The sequence below is a fragment of the Austrofundulus limnaeus genome, unplaced genomic scaffold (assembly GCF_001266775.1).
Source record: "Austrofundulus limnaeus strain Quisiro unplaced genomic scaffold, Austrofundulus_limnaeus-1.0 Scaffold2, whole genome shotgun sequence".
Lineage (NCBI taxonomy): Eukaryota > Metazoa > Chordata > Actinopteri > Cyprinodontiformes > Rivulidae > Austrofundulus > Austrofundulus limnaeus.
In genome coordinates this window covers 5,042,179-5,063,046 of record NW_013952404.1, presented here as the reverse complement: position 1 = coordinate 5,063,046, position 20,868 = coordinate 5,042,179, and the positions used below count along the sequence as shown (strand labels likewise).

Here is a 20,868-nt window from a genome sequence, read left to right as displayed (position 1 = left end):
AATGGATGATCTCAATAAAATAAATGCTTGATAAGCATTCACACAACTAAACACAAAAGGTGCCTTGGTTTACCTTATCAACATCTGACCACATCTCCACTTCTCAAGGTGTTTTAGACAACTTTTTAAGACATCTACGTGGAAGTTTTTTTTTTACGTTGAAGATAGAATTTTTAAAAAATCAACTGGAAGCCTCTTTCATGAGTGTACATACTGTGGTGCTAACAAATTGATCAAATAACTTTTAATAGTAATTAAGACATAAAATCAACTTTCATAAGTTGGCACAAGTCGTCTAAAATGTTTTAGTGTGACAGGGCCGTCAGAGCTCACCTTGTGGTTGCGACCATGCTTGTAAAGCAGTGATATGATGGACTTAATGTGTCCTTTCTGGATGATATTGAGYGCCTCGGGGCTCTCAATTAAAATGCAGTGCAGAACTTCCAGGATGCCTGCGCATTCGAAAAATTCATCAGTTAAAGTCCACAGGAAAGAAAGACACGGCAAAGGGCATTTGTTAAAGAGACATGCAGTCTGCATAGATCAAGAGGGAACACGACGTGCTGCTAGTACATTCTTAAAGATACATATAAAAGATAAAGTTTTGCACACTCAGTTTGCCATCAAAGGAACCTGTGTTGCATTATCTCACAGTTCTTATCTTAAAATGCTTGATGATCACACCTGAAGATGACTCCAGCCTTTCCAGCTTGCTCACYAGCCAGTCCAAGTTATTGGAGAACTGAGTGCAGTTGTTCCTGTTCCCTCGGATTAACGCCGCTGCAAGTCACAGGGAAAGTCAACACGAGTCAAACTTCACACTAAGAAATAAGCAGGTTTGAAGGATGCATATGTAGACACCCTAAACTAATTCCAAAGCCATTTAAGGGCAAGGTCCTGCTTTGATGCTCTTATGCATATTAATCTGTGAAGGTGCCTAAAACAGAAGAGGGATGTAGAGCAAGGAGAAAATATAACACGGACAAACACATCCACACAACGTATGTCCTGCAACAGGGTCATACGACGCAGACAGACAGAGAAGGCAGGAAGAAGGCACCCYAAATCCACTTAGTGCTGTGCTACAGCAGGTGTGTGAAGGAGGGAAGAGAGGAAGACAGACGTGGCTGGAACACTAATTTGAGCCAGGAGGTGAAGTCAGAACAAACAAGAGTGTGAAGGACATTCTTGAAGGGTAGAGGGGCTTCAATTAGCTAAGATGAAAGATAAGTTTTCCACATGGGCTTTTTAGAAATCTAGCTATAGACAGATATACAGATGGACAGCTAGGTAGGGAGATTTCGGTGTAAACATTCAGATATTTATATAAAGTTTAAATAAACGGACTTTTAAAAGGGTGTTTCTGCATATTTKTAGGTTCACAGTGGGTATAAACTAGCAGGACGTGCAGACGAAGAGGGAGAGCCAAATAATTCGCTTTCCCTGCCAGGTCAGTTTAATGAGATACATCCTGTCTGACAGAGTTTACAGTCACAGAGCAGGAGGTTAAAGTGATTTCAGGACAGGAGGGCTGATGACACTGACACAGACATGGGAACATAAAGAACATGATAAGGACAAAGAGGGCACATAATAGCAAAGGAAGTAGGAGGAATTMACATTTAWCAACTGAACTGTGCCAAAGCTGCTCACCTAAAATTTGTGTSTGTGTGGCTGTGTCTAAATTCAGGGGCTGCAACCTTCAAAGACAGGATTTAAAGGCTGMTTACATCACTGTGACGTCCAAAATCAAAGGYTCCTTCAATTGCAGCCCTCTCTGTTCACTTGGCAGCTAACACGCACACGAACACACACAAACCCAGTGGTCGTGGCGGGGAGGYGGGATCTTGATCACTATTGGCTTTAGATGGTCTTCGTTGTGCGTCTMATCCAATGAGARCSTTTGTTGTTGAGCCAATGCATGGCAACTCGCAGCCGCTCTCATGAACCCAGTTGAGCTGCAGGTCCTTGCATTCAACAAAAGATCTGGCCCACGTAGACCAGATACTTCGAAGGACGCAGTACCTGAATTTGGACAGCCTGTGGGGAATAATGCYCTGAATGTTGCGAAACTGTCTAATCTCAGGAAATCCACCCATCCTATAAATAATCTGGTTAACTTTCAGGTCAAAACGGTGGAAATCATCCCACTTGCAGCTWTCTTACCTTAAAAAGACTCAAATCTTTGAGACTGATTATAGTATTAAATGTGTGTGCGTGTTTGTGTWTGTGTGAAAGTGTTTTAGAACTGTTTATTACCTAGCAGCTCATACAGCAGATTAAGAATATCTTTCCAGGCTGCTCCRGCTTCTAACCCAGCATACTCCCCAAAGTGGGCCGCACTGTTRTATACATTCAGCCGGTCAATACAGTTGGAGACAAGGGTCAGCATGCCCTAMACAAGACACAACAGCATAATGCAGAAACATAACTTTACCACACAAAGACAGAAAATGTGGTATACATTTTCTAAATTTTAACTACAAAAACTTCAGTTTATTACAATTTTTTTTACACTGTCTACCAACTGTGCTCCCTCTATTGAGGTTTTTCAAAAAGGACTTTATGATATATTTATTTTGTCTGGCTTTTATTAGAAATTAACGCTTTAGTCTTAATTATTTATGTAATTTAATGTTTTAATTTGGTTTTACATGAGATGTTTTCTATAGTTTTAGTTTCTCAACTAAATTGCTTCTAAGGTTTTCTTTTTTTTTTCATTTTATGATTGAGATTTGTGGATTTATTATACAAAACTTTGGTCAASTAAATGAACAGTTTGGGAAAGTTTGTTTTAAATCGACTCATAATTCTGCACATTTAAGTATCGAGACATATTATATTAATGACAAGCTCTTCTTTTAAAGGAAAGTTTCATTTTGGCCTCCAGGTTTTAATTAGCATGACCATCCTAAATGTAGCTCTCTCATGTCCCATTATGGGGCTGTGTCAGTGATTTATGTTTCTGGGAAATATCTAGAATGATCTGATATGCTAAATGGAGGGTGTTAAAAGGACAAAATGGAAATTTCAGGTGATTTATAACACCAGGAAAAATCCTTAGTCAGCTGTGTATGGTGACAAACGGACTTTCTGAATGCAGCATTTCAGAAGACAAAGACCTTTTATGTTGACTTGTTATATTAAAACAAGAAAAAAAGTAAAAGTGATAGTAAAATTGACACATCAATATTGAATTTAACAAATTTATACATCTCCAAGATCTCCTGAATATTTAGTGGCATATTCATGTATTTGTAACAAGAACAAATCCAGAGTAGTAAGGCAGCAGACATCATAATTGATTAAAGCTATTTAGGCCCCCAGAACTTAGCAGGAAGCTTCAGTGCACTCATGTCTGCCTCAGGGAAAACTCATAACATTAAAACTGCTGACACTTTCACATGTGGTGCCTCCATACACAGGATAGCAATGTAACATGCCTCACAGGATCAATCATTTTGCCTCTCTTTTATTTTCAGTTTTGCTTCAATCATCCACACATCTATTAAAACGGCTCTAATCACCACTATTTATTTTGGGTTTGTAATGATTTCTTACATTGTAGAGTAAGGTAGTTATTTTGTGAAATTAATATTTCATAAGCTAGTTTGCAAAACCTTCCACGATGCTCACTTCCTGTTTGAAGAGATTCTGTCTGTTCTTCAGTGAGCGCAGCTTAATCTGCTTTTCCTCGTGCTCCAGCTCTGCGTCGGGGAGCTGAAAATAGGCAATGAGGTCGTTGAGGGTCTGCAGCACCTCCTCCACAGGTAAGGCGACCATTGCCCTGTTCTTAACACTCAAACAGTCGAGATCTCTGGGATGAAGAGACAAGAGGAAACAAAAATCAGACCACGCTTCTCAGTGAYGTTTACAACAGCCGTCAAACCCTCCATTTCAATAAAAATGCGGAGAATCACTGATAAGACGCTGTTATCAGAAGACAGTGCAGATGACTAATACGGTGTTACGTTCGCAAGTTCATTCATGCCGAAATGCTGATTTCTGCCAGCCTTCTAAAAATATCTCATGTCSTATGCGTGGGAGGGGTGGGGGTGGTGATGTACGTGTCATAGCCACGGGGGAGGCTGACACCTTGTCACATGTTGCCACGACAAGGATCCCTGAGTCTGACCCGGGGGACAGGGAGCTCTTTGAGAACAGCTACACGTGCCACAGCTTCTGCTTTTCATAGCTGTGACTCTGCTGCACAGGCAGCTATTAGGAAATAAATAACAGGTCTGGTGAGCGAGCTGTCTGTGGCTTTGGCATCCCCACTTAGTCTAAACCCACACGTCATTCCCCACCAGTTGCATTCCCAATCTGCAGCTTTGTGAGAGACTGGGAGGTTTTTAGGAATCGATTTGTGGAGCATCAGCTAAAATTTGGGAAAGCGTTGGCACCAGGGACTTATTAGCTCTGCTCCACCATCATCAGCAGGTGCCTAAGCCTTTTTTTCTTTTACAGCGTATTTTGCAGATTATTCTAAAATAGTGACTCAAGACAAACATGGCTGGTAATTTGATTTAAATGCTTAATTAGGTTTAACTGGGTCATTTGTGCAATCACGCTGCTGTGTCGCAGACGTGAGTTACGCCGTGGCACAGTTTACACAACGTGCTCCTTACCTAATGAATCGTTTAAAGAGTAACGTGGTGTTGCGGATAATTCGTGCGGCACGAGACTCCTCGTGCTGACAGCGCTGCAGGGTGAGGCCGTCGTCCATGTGTCCCTCGGAATGAAGGCATGCCTTGAGGATGGGGAGAAGAAAAAGAAAGAAAAAGAAAATAAGAGTCACTGTTTCTGCTTTGCATCTGATTATATGTGTTTGTGAGTCAKCGCTCACTCTTCTCTTGAGAGGACCCAGTCGTGAAGATTTGACATCAGGTGCCTGGTAGGAGAGCCACAGACTTGTGGCCACATGCATGATAAAGCAGATAGAGTCCCCGTATTTAATCTCTGCCACCCCCATGCCCTCAATGTCCCGCTTGGGGCTCTGCTCCAGCTTCTCCTGCACAGAGTAGAAATGTTGTCATGTAAAACAGGTAATAAAACAATTACACACACATTTTTTTTCTCAGAGGAGACATGTCATGCTTTTAAATCCTTATTTTTAACATTTAATTATTCACTTGGGGTCTATGTAAAAAGGAACTGCAATGCAAGGTCCAATTTAAAAAACAAAGCAGCTCGTTTTGAGGCTGTCTCTTAAAATTCAAATGAAACTATTTAAACCCCGCCCACTTCCAGCTTCCAGAGAGGTCCATTCCAGTTTGATTGAGGGATTTAAGACTACATGGTGGCACATAAACTGTTTATTTACAAATTAATTAAAAGATGTCAACAACAGAAGATTTTTCCATCTAGCTTTACATGTTGGAGCCAGAGTCTGACCCAGAGCCAGAGGAGAATGAAGACAGTCAAATAGCAGTTGGTAAGTCCAGACCAAATTTAGCAATTCTGTCTCAAATAATTTRATGTAATATAGTTCAGAAAACATCATAGAAAATAGAAAAAACTGAATGGGTTGAAAAATGTGACCCAAACAGAATTTTAAGATATCTATTCAGCACCAGGAGAAACTACATTTAAATTTTCTGCACTCCTTAGAGACTCTAAGTASACAACAAAATGCATTTAATGTCTAAAAACGTGGATTTTGCATGATATGTTCCCTTTAATCAAATCACCACCTAAATGTCAATTACATCTGCTGGGCTCCACCCAACATAGTTAGTCAATTTGTTTTGCTTGTAAGACCCTGTTGTAGAAAAAAAAATCCAACTGTTACTGATAACTTTATCATGAAAAAATCCAATCCACGTTTTAGGAGCCATTCGTTTGCTCACAGTCAGTGCTCATATCTAGAAATGTCATTACTCTGAGTACAACTAAATGGTTAGTTCAGTTGCAGCTGGAAAGTTCAAGTAAATTAACCTCTACAGCACAGCTTTTACTGGCCCAATAACTCCCATAATTTTTATTGTGCTTGATAAAATGGTGCTTATCCAGCCTGGTGACTGTGAATGTTTCTTCTGTGAAGGTTTAGCGATGAGCCTTCTGATTTAACGAGGAACATCATTAAACACAGACCACGCCGAAGAACAGCTGGAACTTCAAGCAATGGTGGGGTTCTATTGAAAAGTTATAATCTAATAATTTTTCACCTGTTTTCTGACTGAAATGACAAGCCACAGCTAGTCTGAGAGTCACCAAAATCAAAATGTGTAGCTTAAGTCTGAAACAACACAGAAGTTCTGTTGCTCWTGCAGACTAAATTTTCTAAATCTTTACACCACCCCACCACAAAGGATTTGAACCATCCCCTTAAGTGAAAATTTATCTGTGCGAGGTATTGCCATCTGGTCTTCTTGCCTTGGATGCTCTAAAGCAGAAGGCTGTGGAAATCGTGTCAGACCTCTCCCGGTCCTGCAGCACCAGACCCTTGTCCTCGGTCAAGGCCAAGTAGTGACCGGTGGTCAGGTGTCGCAATCGAAAGGGCTGACCCCAGCGAATGTGACTCCCACTCCAGCTGTTGAGTTTTTATTTTTAAAAAAGCACAAAATCAAACAATCAATAAAGAACATTTGCCATTTTAAGCATGTAAAAGGGATGTGGCTGGATCAAAGACGCAAACARCTGATGACATAATTATGCACTTTTAATATAGATTATGAAAACAATAACAAAAAGGATTGACAAACAGGGAGAATAACAGCCCACCTAATTCGAAGAGGCTCCAGCCTCCACAAGGACCTCGCCTTGGCACCTGCTTTCCCCGTCTCATAGTTGACTATCCTGAGGAAGCCAAAGAAAYGTGTTTGGTTTGTCCGTGGGTGTGTTTACTGTCTGGCTGCCACTTACACCTCCAAGGTCCTTTAACCTAACTCAGAAAAATACCAGCTCTTATTWAGCTTTCATTTATCAGAATGCTTTCCTGAGATGTCTGACTCAAACACATCAACACCCACCAACACATGGGCTGCATTCAGCTCTCTGACAGCAGCGTGTCATCCTTCAAAYGGTGACACGTGTGCCCCAATAACCCAAAGCCACTGTCTATCAGAGATATGGGTGACTGGGTTTTAAGATAAAAGAGAACACTCYTCGCTCTGTGGTGTCAGCTTGTGTTTGATCTGTCCCCCAAAAAAGAAAAATGTCTGAAAAGAAAGCTGGTTCAGCTCAATTTCAAGGACAACACCAGGAGAAAAGCCAAAGCTTAAAAATGAATTATCTAATCCCACCCCCATGTTTGCAATGCTCTATTCTAAAAACAGAAACTGTGTGTTCAAGAGGCATACTTTATCTCCTGGCACCTTGTTGAATTTATGACCCACTTTAATCCATTTTTGCCTTTTTTTATTGACCCCACCTATTTCTATTTTACCTCAGAAGCTAAAAATAAACCCAGTTTTGCTCCCTGAAGAGCAAAGTGTTACTTTGGACAGAGACAGTTTCATAAAGGCAACAGTTAGCCAAGCCCAGCTCCTACATCTTCTGTGCAGTTACATACCTTTGCTGCTCTTCACTCTGATCTGAGCCTGGGATGCTCACCACCTCATCGTGACCATGAAAGAGGCGCATCACGTGACCGCCTAACAGGTAACCTATTGGAAGAGGAAAAACACAGGCTTTGAAGACAATGGTTTAATTTTTCCTTTTTTCTTGTTTATGCTCAGAAYTTAACATTGGATTAGTAGACAATTTTTTGGGAACCATCTGTTYTGACATGTCATCCAATCTGGCAACAAGCACACACTTCATTTAAAACCAGATGTTAAATATGTGTAAAWTAAGAGCTTTGAAGTCTCTAAGCTTTAAGTTAGCAAATAATGAGATGTAATGCTTTGCCTAAAACATGATCATCTGGCAGCTTATTTTTCCTGACTCTAATTTGATTAWTTAAAAATCTCTACCTTCTTCTACGTTGCTACCAGAGCAGATGGGATGGACGTTCCACAGAGTCTGCATAAATGAAGCATCCACCTGGATGTTTCCATTGGAGATGGATAAGTGCTGCAAAAAACATGACAAATATCACTTATTTGTTTATGCACAACCATTAGAGATAATGGTTTGAGTTAACATTGCAGTGCTTTAGAGACATAAAATAGAGCTCAAAGATTATACACAACTTTATTCATTGAAACTAATGTTGTGTACCTCTGACAATTCACTCATCATGTTCAAAAGCRAAGACAGATTATTCTGGAGTTTTAAACTCTTATTATGGTTATGGTTAGAGGGGATGGATRTAAAATCCATATGAGCGGAGGCCTCTTAAGTGGGCCCATTGCTCTMCCCAAAAAGACACTGGTCTTTATTCGAATCTTCTYGTCCCTCGGATGAAGGACAGAAGGTTAGAAACACTGTGTTCTGAGCTTCAGGCAGTAGCCTAAGTAGTGCAAAGARGTCTCTAATTCAATGCCACAGGCATCACACAGACCATTGTCATGGAGTCCCATCACCATTTTGTGGCGGTTGAGCAGATTGTGCCCAGTTAGGACTCCAACTAGTGTACTTAGAGTTTTCCTTGTCAGGGCAATGAGAGCTTTCCCAAACCTTAGATTTGGGCYGTTAATCAGTTCCCGTGCCTGTCCACAGTCCGTCAGCTCCCTCCAGCGGATTGAGTGTTGATGTCTAATCCAGGCCTGTAGGGCAGTCCTACAGACTGTTGGTGAGATACCTACAACAGGCTCTGGTCCTTTGAAGTGAGCTGACTGCCAACTTTTGTGAGGTAGTCTGCTCTCACGTTACCATAAATGCCAGTATGTCCTGGTACCCATTTAACAGTAACACTGTTATCTCTCCCCAGTTGGTTGACTGCTTCGGCACAYTCCCAAGCCAGTAATGACATAAAGTGTGGCCCTCTGAGAACTTTAATAGCAGCTTGGCTATCTGTTAGGATTAATATTTCTTTCTGTGTACACGGAARGTCTTTGAGAGATGCCACACACTGGTGGATTGCATATATCTCAGCTTGAGATATAGTTGCAAAATAACCTAGTGGGTATTTATGCATCTCTTACTATGGTTGTGCAAAATAAGCACCCCTGCACCTACTGACCCCTTCAGAAGGAATCCATCTGTAAAACAGAAGAAATGATTGGGAGACATGTCCATCGTAGAGAGGTTAATCCAGACAGACCTGTCTTCTATCTCTGTCTTAAAACTTGGCTCAAATTTGTATTTTTTGACCATTCTGTTTCCAGGTCCTACAGTTACTGGAACAGCAGCAACTGCCCAGTCCCAGATAGTGTGCTGTGAGTCAGATAGGTTTTTCCACCTGCCAGACTGGCATAGCCTTACTGGATGCGGCCTCCACTAAGATATGTAAATCTAGTGGAGCCAGGTCCAGTAGGACTTCCATGGCTGCCGTGGGTGTTGCTCTGATGGAACCTGTGATACTCAGGCAGGCCATTCGTTGCACATGGGTAAGCATCACTCTTACCACCCCAACTTGGACTCAAACCCACCACACTAAAGCAGCATAGCATAGCATGGGGCGGACTATGTTCATGTAGATCCATCTGATAACCTTTGGGGTAGAACCCCAACGACTACCTGCAATCCTACAGCACTGGTGTAGGCAYATTGCTGCCTTCTTACACTCTTCRCTTACAYGTCTTTTCCAGTTAAGCTTCCTTTCTATATAGACACACCCAAAAATTTTACTGACACTGACAGGGAGAGTTCTACGCCCTGCAACTTTGGAGGTGAGTAACACTTCCTTGACTTCTTATGAGTGAAAAGAACCAATTCTGTCTTATTAAACTTTTATTRGCCATTGTGTAAAAAAAATCTTGTTTTTGTTGACCATTCAGGGAGTAGCAAAACAGACTGACAGATGCCTCAARTATGTTGGGATCTCTGCCACACGAGGGGCTGTAATGCCATAAACGTGTTTGTGCACTAGTGTGTTTAGCACAATATTCATGGATCCAAAAAACACATTTCRTGGCAGCTGTGTTCCCATCATCCCTGCTCCCCAGAGTCCTTCTGCAGCYCTTAGGTGCTGCGTGTCCCCATGAACCACTATATGAGTGACAGCTGTGAAAGACTACCAGATTGACGTTGATGACTGTAAGGCGACAGAGGTCATCTGTCCGTGCTCTGCTACAGTGGAGGYGGCGGAGGCAAATGTTGCCTGACTGCTGTCACTGACTTCATGAGTCACAGGGAGCATGTCTCAAGAGAAAATGCAACATGGAGTTGTGTTGCTAAGCTTTCAATAAAGCTTAACAAATGCTGAAAAAGGCTTTTGTTGAAAGGGTCATTACAAAAATGCAATTATGACACAATSTTTATCAATCAAAGTATTAAAAAGAGGCTAATTTAAATGAGATTGAGAGCAGTCTAAAGAGCTACAATCCTCCWAACCAAATCCTATCAAGTGCAGATCAAAGTTAGAATAATACATTTGTAAGCTGTCCTACATTTCTCTCAGACTCTTGCTGCTCTTGCAGTTGTGACAGTGCATGTGGTAAATAGATTGGGATTGATCAGAAATTCTGTCTCTGTCAGAGTCAATATTGTCCTGAAAAGGTTCTGACAGAATGCAAATGGTAAATTGTAAACTTACAAGATATCTTTCAGAGGAGACACTGACGAGGATTAGGTCATCACCGATGCGTACTTTCTCTCCCTCTGATCTCTGTTTGGAGGCAGGGTGGATTGTCCACCAACAGGCTTCACCTATAATAATATTAAGCACAAACTTAAACACACAAATGTTTTAATCGGAGTGAGAAGGACATAAAAACTGAGGACTAGATAATATACGACTGCAGCAATCTTTTAAAGTTTGTTGTTGAATGAATGATGCTAGCAAGGCAAAAATGTGTCTCCAGGTATCAGGATACCACAATAAAACTATCAAATGTGGAACCCAGACGTAATCATAGCTCCCAATAGAGGTGAATTGTGTGTCTACGGTGCTTCAGRGGTAATATTAACCTAGATGCTGAAAAGAAACGCGTTGAAATTCAGTCATGAGCAAATSAAGTACAGAGAGAAAGATAAAAATGGAAACAATGAAACAGCAGAGTGATTGTTAGAGTGAAACAAACCAGAGCGAGGGGGTGGGGGGGAGGAAGGAGTGCAAATACAAAGTGAAAAAGACAGGGATTAAAGGAAACGTCTCCAAAGTCCCCCTTTTACCTGTTGAATCCTCCTGCAGGCCGACATCAAACGATAGCTTATCTGTCTGTGACCTTGATGTCTTCAAACAGGCCAGGTACTGTGGTCAGCACACACACATCGAGCCACAAAAGATGAATTATCCTGTTTGCTAATGCTTCAGACACTGATAATGAAGTTTTAATCTTGCTACTGTGTAAATCCTTTCTGATGCTTTTATGATAGCTGTGTGTAAWCTCTCACCATGTAGCTGAAGGAATGCCGCAGTAGGATGGCATGTCCATACAGCAGCGTCTTGTGTCCACCGCTCTGGGCTGCCTGTATAGATAATTCACACACACACACATGCACGCACGCACGCACGCACGCACGCACGCACACACACACACACACACACACACACACATCCAAATATTTGTCAGCACAATCTCCATACAACCCAACCCCAAAGGTGTTCTTCCAGCTGTTTCAATCAATCACCGCCCGACCTTTGGCACTGAATGTTGACCTCAGATGAGCCCTGCTCGCCAACAACCATGACYTCAAGCAGTGGGTGGGCACATATCTCACGGGGAAGATTTACCCCACCCTATTGCATCAATGAAAACATGCAAATCGGACGTGCCACAAGAGGATGGTACTACCAGCTCTTGTATCCATAAACAAACCGGATACAGGGTCAGCTTTCCTGACGATAAAGATGTAGGAAAGATGCACAGCTACTGTCAATCCGCAAGGCAATGTCAACATTAGCAACGAACGCTAATGCCCCATTGTTGTTGTTGTTGTTGCATTAAGATGTGGGAGAGGAGACAAATATGTCTAATTGGAGAAATGCAAAGGGGACAGAAAAGAGCTTTTGTGGACTTTTCTTTGGCAAACAACCTCTTTGCTACTCACCTTCCTTATGAGCCTCTAGGAAGCGTTAAGATGAAAAAGAGTATCGTTATTTAAAAGTATTGGGGTTTTTTTTTTGGCTTTTTGCCTTGCTTTAAGTCTTTTGTCTTGACCAAAACCCAAAGAATCAGAAAAACAGGGGTGTAATGGTATGTCTAAGTCATGGTTCAGTAAATATCTCACAATGAGGTTTAGTTACTGTAGGTGGTTCGGTACGCATTCAGTGCAAGAAAAAACAAAGAATTGTTACTTTTTTATTTTTTACAGACTATAACTCTTCCAAAGAGACAAAAGAAAATTAAAYACCCTTCTGAGCTGAAGAGTCTAAAGTAGCAGTTCATGTACAGTAATGTAGGATTTATCTGGTAAATTCTATATAATATAGAAAATTTCCTCTACCATCTTGTTTTTTTTTTTCTGATCCAAACTGTAAAGAATAACCTACAAGCAAAAATCCAGAATGCAGTCTCCTATAGGGTTGGGTGATATTKGCAAAAAAATAAGATCATGAAAAATTGGATTATTTAGCCGATGACGGTTAATACTGTGTGACGATTAATAGATCACAATTCCACTTGTATATAGATGACCTTGTGGTCTTGGTCCACATTTTCTGGCTTTTCTCATACTTTGKTTTTTTTCTGTGTTTCAGATGATTGAACAAGTTCATAGGGTCAGCATTATTTGCTCTGTCCTGCCTTCCGCCATTAGGCTCACATGTACACCTGATGGGGATGGTCTGTCGCACGCAAAAATACATCATCATCACATGGTGCAAATTACAGTAATAGGCCATTTCGTAGTTGCAAGTACTAGCGAAGCCTAGCTCTTCTGGGTCAGAGGTCAACTGGTAAAATGCTGAGGTTTCTACAAAACTGCCATTGGAATTTTGCAAMTTCAACAAGCTCAAAAAGCAGATTTATAGAGTAGGTATGTATGAAAAATCTCATCTATGAAAGTTAAGTGTAACACAAATCAGTTTAGAACAAATACATTGGGTCTGTACAACTGTTATGTGCTTCGGGCACATTTTTACTAATATTTTTGCTTTGTTCCAGATTGTTTTGGTTAATGGGCTTTTTTTTCTTTGGGGTGCTTTTTAAAGGAAATATTGTATTTTTAGAATTGGTTACTTTTTTTTAGTTAGAACTTATATTATGTAAAAGTTCTGATTGGTGAGCTGCCCTACCCGCCTATAAATAGGGCTGGTCTGTAGCACTTTTGCTCACCTTTAGTTGGTGCTGATTGCACGCACCTGGTTGCAGGTGAGACTGGCTGCAGGCCTTAGCCATCTGCCTCAGCCTGCCACGAGCTTTGACTTTTGTTGATCCTTACTTTTTTGTAGCTTTGGCTTGGTGGGACAAGTCATTTTTTCATGAGTGTGTTTTTCTTATCATTTTATGATGTTTTTTTTTTTGTTTTTTTGTTTGTTTTTTGTTAGTTTAGTTTGGTGTGGTTGTGGCTTCGACAGCCCTGTATTGGGTAGGCCCACTGCCACACCTTTAGTTTTGTTTGGCTGGCTCACCAGGTMCATCTTTTGTTTGAACTTTGAGTTTTGTTATTTAGTAATTTTTTGAAGACAATGGTCCTTAATTTTCCTCTTTCTTTTTGCAGGAAAGTTTTGGTTCCTTTTTTTATCTCCTCAGCTAAGTTGTTTTGTAGGATCAGCTGGACTAATTAATAAAATAAAGTTTTATTCCTGAATTATGTCTTTGTGTCCTCCTTAAATGTGCTATGACCCTTCTGTGTTTCAATGGGCCGTAACAACAACAAAATTAATTTAACRAATTTGTTAAATTTCAATGGTGTTTCCATAAAAACCTCAGCATTTTTCCACTGAACATGAGCTCGGCCCACTTCGTACATGTGCATTTGTAATCATTTTTACTACAAAATGGTCTATTGCAAAGTGGCAAATATAAATTGTCAATGCTTTTTTAACAATTAATTCAATACAATTTGATTTTGGCCAATCCTAGTGTCCTAACATATTTATTAAAAAATAAAACAAATAAAATGGAGTGTTTGCTTCAATAATTTGATGCAAACTTCATGCAAAATAGGAAGCAACGCAGAACTAAACAGACAAGTTCTCCTTTACTATTGTCGCAGTACGTTTCAAAGCATTGCTTACATGATACAACTGCTTGCCATAASTGCACCTACTGGCTCCTCCCGCTGCAGTTCTCAGCGATCAGTGGCACCACAGAGTTCTTTTTCTTACAGATGATTTCAGTTGAACAGGCAGGTGTTTGCTTCTACATGTTGTTCTGAACCGAACATGTTGTAGAGCAGGGGTGTCCAGTCCTGGTCCTCCAGGGTCACAATAACCCATCCATTCCAATTTGATGCATTAAAGCCCTTGAAGACCAGGATTGGACTTCCCTGGTGTAAACAGTACCATTACACCCTTTTCAAAATGTAAAGGGAGTGARGGAAAAATATATACTTGTTATATATAATGTCAAAAAGACCATGTTTAATTAAAATAAACTCCATCTAGAAGAAAGGAGGGAGAAAAAATTATGCCTGTCCAAAATAAATGTGCATGCTGTTGCTTTTAACAGATTGTGAAATGCGGTCTTATGGACAGTCTCAGTTTTGTTTGAGCTCATTAGTCTCTTTTCTCCTCCCTTCTTTATCTGTCCTAATTGGCCACAGGGACAATAGCCTGCCTGTGAGWTGATGCAGTTTTGTTGCGCAGACTGCAGCATTGGCTTCCAGGCTGATTTTGTGCTGCTGCTCAGTGCTATATGCTGGCTGAGGTACTGAGCTTAATGCGGCGAGGCACATCGAGCTGCAATCACCCTTTACTAATAAACCCACTCACTTTCGATGCTGGCAGCATCAGCACCGGGGAGAAAAGGAACCTTATAAACATTAAAAGACATTGTAGCAAAAACATTAAAGCACCTTCAATTTTAAAACCCCAAAAGGAAGAGAGGACCTTTTGGAAACATAAGAAAACTGAAGCTGTTTGACGCATCTATAGGATCTAACCTCCTAAACTGCAGCAGTACATGCAGAGCCACAGTGGTGTTGCTTCGCTCAGTAAACCAGCTGGTGTGAGTGTCATCGGAATAGAAAGCAACAGAAATGCTAATGGACACCGGAGCTGTTCTGTAGCTGACCAACTGTTTTACTCTGGTTTATTGATTAGCACCTGATTGCCAAAACAGCTCAGCTCTAAGTTAGACATTTTGTTAAATCTGAGGTGGCATTTACACTAGTTTTTTGTTTGTTTGTTTTTTAAGGTGTAAATCTACCTGAACTAAGTATTTGCTTCAGCCTCAGCCTACTGATAAGCCATCTGTTCAAATATATATTGATCTCAAAGCTTCCATTGAGACGGACTCAAACTCTATTTCCCCAATAATGCTACATTTATAGCGACATTTGCAGAGGCAAGAATTACAAGTAGTTGTTGGGACATTTGTCATAAAACACTTCCTCTTTAAAGTTGGCACAATGAGCTGAAAATTAGTTTTTCTGAGTGTAAAATTATTAGTGGTTTTGTTTTTGTTTTTCCCAGCACTCACCCCTTCACTGTTTTGTCCACTCTTAGCGAGCATCTCCTGCAGGGCTCGAACAGACAGAGACTGCTCCAGCACAAAGGTACAGATGCACAGGTCTGGAGGCACATACTGCAACAACAAGGTGGTCTTGGATTAAAACATGATACAGCTTATTGAGACTATTTTAAAGTAATTGGTAAGAGATAAAAGACAATGATGTTTTTGTGTGTCTAAAAACTGAAAAGCTTGAGTGCATATTGTTGTCGGCCATTATTATTTAGTGAAAGATTTCCAATATTAGATCATTTCATGTTAATATGCTGTAGGATACAGAAGAATTGTTCTCTATCAACTAAAGGGCCAAATGAATGTGGAACAACATGCTTGTATATTTGTGGGCAAGAGACAAGGATTTTAGCACTGGAAGTGTTCATAATTGGATAACCCTTTATTTTACTGTCCCTTAATTACCATACAATTACATAGTATTTACATACTAAGTAATATCATTTTACTATGTAATTTCTTGGTAATTAACGTGTAATTACTTGGTAAGAACATATGTTTCTATTTGTTTGTAGTCATTTGGTTGATAATATATAATTGATGTACTACTGAATAGTAATTTGATTATAGTTACCCAATAAAAGTAGTTTTACTAACATAGTAGTTTACTGGTAATGACATGGTAATTAGGGACTATATATTTTTTTCATATTATGTGGAAATTGGTAAATGCTAGGTAATTGATGTACTAAGATTGCTAAATTAGTTTATTTACATAGTAATTTTCTAAGTATACACTTTATAATAACTGGTAATTAGGTGACTGTAAATGGTAAATGGTACTGAACTTATAGAGCGCTTTTCAAGTCCCTCCGGACCCCCAAAGCGCTTTACACTAACAGACATTCACCCATTCACACTCACATTCACACACTGATGATGGCAAAATACACTGTAGCCACAGCTGCCCTGGGGCACACTGACAGAGGTGGGGCTGCCATGCATCGGCGCCACCGGACCCTCTGACCACCATCAGTAGGCAAGGTGGGTGAAGTGTCTTGCCCAAGGACACAACGACTGAGACGGCTGGACGGGGGATCGAACCAGTGACCTTCTGGTTCCAGGACGACTCCCCTAACCACTCCGCCACAGCCGCCCCGTAAAAATAAAGTTGGCAATTTTTTTGGCAAATAATGGGTAATTCAGATACTATGGAACTGTAATTGTAATAGAATTATAAAAATTATAATATGTTCTTACCAAGTAATTACATAGTAAATTGCTGTAATTACCAAGTAATTGTATGGTAAAATGATATTACTTAGATGTAAATGCTAGGTAATTGCATGGTAATTAGGGGACTGTAAAAGGAAGTTTTACCCATAATTGTTGTTCATAGTTGTAGATTTGGTGGTAGTTAATTAAAAAAGTTAAATCAATTTGGCACTTTAACTCAAAAGAGTCAACGTTTTTAAAGTTCTCTTCAATCAGTCACAATGTTCCTTCAAAGTATTGCTCGTACAAAAAGCTAAAGGTCAAAAACTCCCTCAGTAGCACAGGATGTTCTCAATCTATGTGAAAATAAAATACCAGATTAAATAAAAGCCCACACAGAACCCTGCAATAAACCTTAATCAGAACATTACAAATCAAAAGAGTAACTTTTCCTTCATTCCATCAACATTTCCAGAGATTTTATGCTTCAGAAACTTTGCGCTAGAAAGACAAAGTATCTTCATAAGTCGAGAAAAGAAAGTTTGCTCCCTGGTGGGATATAATCATCTGATTCCCACTCATAAAATCAATGCTGACTGCTGCATTTTACCCAACTCAAACCAAATTAATCTCAACTGGTGGGCAATAACCATTAAACAGTACTTTAAAGAAATTAACATTAAGTTCTCTCAGGTCAGTCTGTGTTTGTACAAAGTCCTGGAAAAAGCACAATTAAAAATACGAAAAAGTTGCCAAATCAGGGCAACAGCAGACGGGACGAGCAGCTTACTGACAGAATGAGGAAACAGTACAGGGGACACTGTGGGAACAAGACAAATGGTTTCAACCTGAAAAATTGGGCTTTCTCTTCTTTTAGCATCGAAACATTTTGTGGCACACATACAGGTGGATATGACCTCAATTCAAAACTTCATGGTCCAGTTATTTAAAAATCAAAAGGGATTCAATGTGATCAGCAATGTGTAGGGTTGGAACAACTATAGTGGGTGCAGAATAAATGTTTCAGCTTGGTGAGAGAAAATACTTTAGGGAAAACAGACAGAGGTGGTTTATTTATGGTGATATGAGAGATATGACTCAACAACTGAGTTTGTGTATGAATGACAAGAAACGATTCTTGATTCTTGACTCCAGATGGTCAGATAAGGAAGTTGCCATTTAAACTGTTCGTTGTTAAAAAGTGTTTAAATGTCTTAAGAATGTTTCCACTAATGTCTTATGGAAAGTTACAGAAGCTCTAATCCAAGGTGCAAAACGTGATTAAAAAATCTGAATTTTTGATTAATAAATGCTGATGACAAAACAAAATATAACAATTTGGAAAGCAAAAAAAAAAAAAAAAAAATCACCACTGATTTTTGGAAAATAGTTTCTCAGAAGATTTGTTTGTAATTGTTCCTTGATTTTTTCTGATGTTGCAGATTTAATTTGTTTTATTTCATAATCAAGTTTTGACTCAAAGCTTTGCATGAGCAAAGAAGAGCAAAATTAATGTCTGTCCTCGTATTGTCATTGATTGATTCTGATTTTTTTGTGTAATTTGGTTTATTTGTTTTATGAATTGTTGTTGTGTTTTAGATTTGGTTTATGTCCTGATCCCGTGTCACATTGATTTCCATTCAAATCCATTAGTTCCTCTCTGCCTCAGTGTATGTATACTGTATATACTGTGTGTATGTATATATATATATATATATATATATACACACAGTATATAGTTCCCAGTTTTTTTTTTTAAGATCCTTATTAAGCAGCAGCCAAAGATTTTTCTGCTTAACGAATGGTTTTGGATTTATGTTTCTGTCCTGTTTCCTCGAGACTCTGGCTACGTTTGAGTCCTACGCCTCAACCTAACTCACTGTTTGCGACATTTTCACATGCTGTATATTTAAGCAAAATTAAACTTGTTTTCCAAAAAAGTCAAACTGAGGCCTCTTGTTTTGTGATCCAGCAATCAAACCTCATATTCTGGTCAACAGCTGACCTCTGATTTGTCCAATCAAGACGTGGTGAGAAAACTGCCCTCGGTGAGGAAAGCAATCAGATACTTCAGAGCAGGAGCCCTTTTATGTTGTTTTCTTAAATGGCAGAACATGCACCTTTGGTTCAGTAACAAAATGACGGGCAGAATGAAGCTGCTTGCACACAAGAAAAAAATCTCGGTTTTTCAGAAAGATATTGAAAGCAGCGTAAACTTCCCTAAGGAGTGGAGTATATCCCCTCCCGGCTTAATTAAATAGAGCGCTATAAAGGCTGACTGGTAAAGAAATCATTTAAAACATGCATTGGTCATTGCTACATCTGGATTGGCACACTGCACATAAAAGAAAGACACAGTGTTCCTGCAGTAATGGTATGTGGGCATCTCTCCAGTGGTCCTAATAATGAGTGTCTGACAGGTGAAAGCTGCTGGCAGTAAATCACATTCATGCCGCTTTCCACAGGATGATTCATGTTTCCATTTAAACAGTTTACACTTTAAATCAACCTCATCCCGCAATTTGGTTTTGTGCTCCATTACTGGACTAGTTTACCAAGGAAAGGAGATATCCTATTGAGTCGTTCACCTCTATAATGACACTCTTGGGAGTTTTTTTTATTGCCGTCATTGCTCCTAAAACTGGGGTGATGCCTTTCATAAAAACAGCAGGTAATGAAGACAAAGTGGCTGACAGAGAAAATATCCATCACACCTGTCAGGTGTAATTACCATCCAATATGGAGTGAAAACCTAACCTCCACCAACACACACAATTTGGGAGACCGGAAGGGGAGAGTGTACCAAAACACCATCTTTACTTTCATGTAAATCCAAATTGTTTTGCTTGAACTTGTTCCCCAGCCTTCTCATTTTGCTCAGTTCTCTCTAAAACCTACCCCAGTGTCTCTTTAAATTTACACACACCACATGTGCCAGCTTGTGCCAGCTTAATAATCTCAGTACTAATGGATCCAGATTAAAAGACAATCAGTGCGGAAGAGAGCCAATTAATCGGGTGTCATCTGCGGCTTTGCAATAGAAAAAACATTACAGCCAAATGAGCAGTGGGGCCATAGTGATCACTGGGAACGTTGATATTGTTCTCTCTAGCAGACGATAATCATTTCAATATTTCTACTTAAGTGGAGCACTTTACTGAAAATGCCCTCCACTTACAGTCACGTACCCAAAGAAATGCATTAAGGTGGCAACCTGCTGGTTCCGAGTGGTAAACAATTCAATTTTACTCATTAAAACTTTACACATAGCGCCGCAAACTTGCAAACGCACTCGCAAAGACAGTAAAACAATTACCAGCCACAGCTAACAACTGTTCTGCTTAGAAAACAATTCAATAAACCTCCGTGTGGGCATAAATTATTTTAAGGATTTGATCATCTGACAGCAGGCTCAGAGATGTAATGTTGTGGCTGAGTCCTGTTAAGAGACGCTCATCAACGAGGCTGCAGTGGATGTGAGCTGTTATTTATTTATTTATTTACTTTGATGAGGCGATGAGGCACCTCTGTGGGCTTCCCAGCTCGGCTGCTGTAATTTTTTGCAGGACCTAAACAAGAATAAGCTGCGTAGATGTGTTGTGTCTAAATGGAAGCTCTGTTTAATGCACCTTTCTGCAGACTACTATATGTAGTGGGTTGCATTTTCTCTTCCCATGTGCATGAGAATAAGGGTGGTTATAAAACAGCAACGTGAACAAATTAAGTCAAATGAGGTGTGTGATGCTGGCTTTTAACGAAGAAACAGACCCATCCAGGTTGAGTAAAACACATTCGGCACTGGGTTCGTTTGGCCTACCTTTGCCTCAGATGTGGGCTCCAGGTAACACAGGCGATTCCCCAGCCCTTCGGCAGCCAGGCAGAACTTGCGATTCTCCTTCTGGATGCAGGCCACGCACTGGAGCACCACTTCATCATCCTGTCAAGACAGAACCGACTTCAGTCTGTGCCACAGTGAGAGTTGAGACCGAGTTGGGTGTGTGGGTGTCAGATCCTGAGAGGCACCCAATTCACCCACACACACACACACACACACACACACACACACACACACACACACACACACACACACACACAC

General features: G+C 40.2%; 1 protein-coding gene across 1 annotated transcript in view; it reads right to left on the bottom strand.

Annotated features, from left to right (window-relative positions):
* LOC106520141 (ryanodine receptor 3) overlaps window positions 1-20,868 on the bottom strand; it is a 117,807-nt gene that overhangs the window by 72,408 nt on the left and 24,531 nt on the right. The window contains exons 2-16 of the mRNA XM_014012091.1: window positions 20,590-20,709; window positions 15,576-15,680; window positions 11,383-11,457; window positions 11,161-11,239; window positions 10,583-10,695; window positions 7,917-8,016; window positions 7,514-7,607; window positions 6,724-6,798; window positions 6,376-6,532; window positions 4,847-5,011; window positions 4,629-4,750; window positions 3,637-3,817; window positions 2,260-2,395; window positions 685-780; window positions 334-452 (exon numbers count right to left, since the gene is read on the bottom strand). Of these exons, the coding sequence (XP_013867545.1) occupies window positions 334-452; window positions 685-780; window positions 2,260-2,395; window positions 3,637-3,817; window positions 4,629-4,750; window positions 4,847-5,011; window positions 6,376-6,532; window positions 6,724-6,798; window positions 7,514-7,607; window positions 7,917-8,016; window positions 10,583-10,695; window positions 11,161-11,239; window positions 11,383-11,457; window positions 15,576-15,680; window positions 20,590-20,709 (1,737 nt within the window). The remainder of the gene's footprint in view (window positions 1-333; window positions 453-684; window positions 781-2,259; window positions 2,396-3,636; window positions 3,818-4,628; window positions 4,751-4,846; window positions 5,012-6,375; window positions 6,533-6,723; window positions 6,799-7,513; window positions 7,608-7,916; window positions 8,017-10,582; window positions 10,696-11,160; window positions 11,240-11,382; window positions 11,458-15,575; window positions 15,681-20,589; window positions 20,710-20,868) is intronic.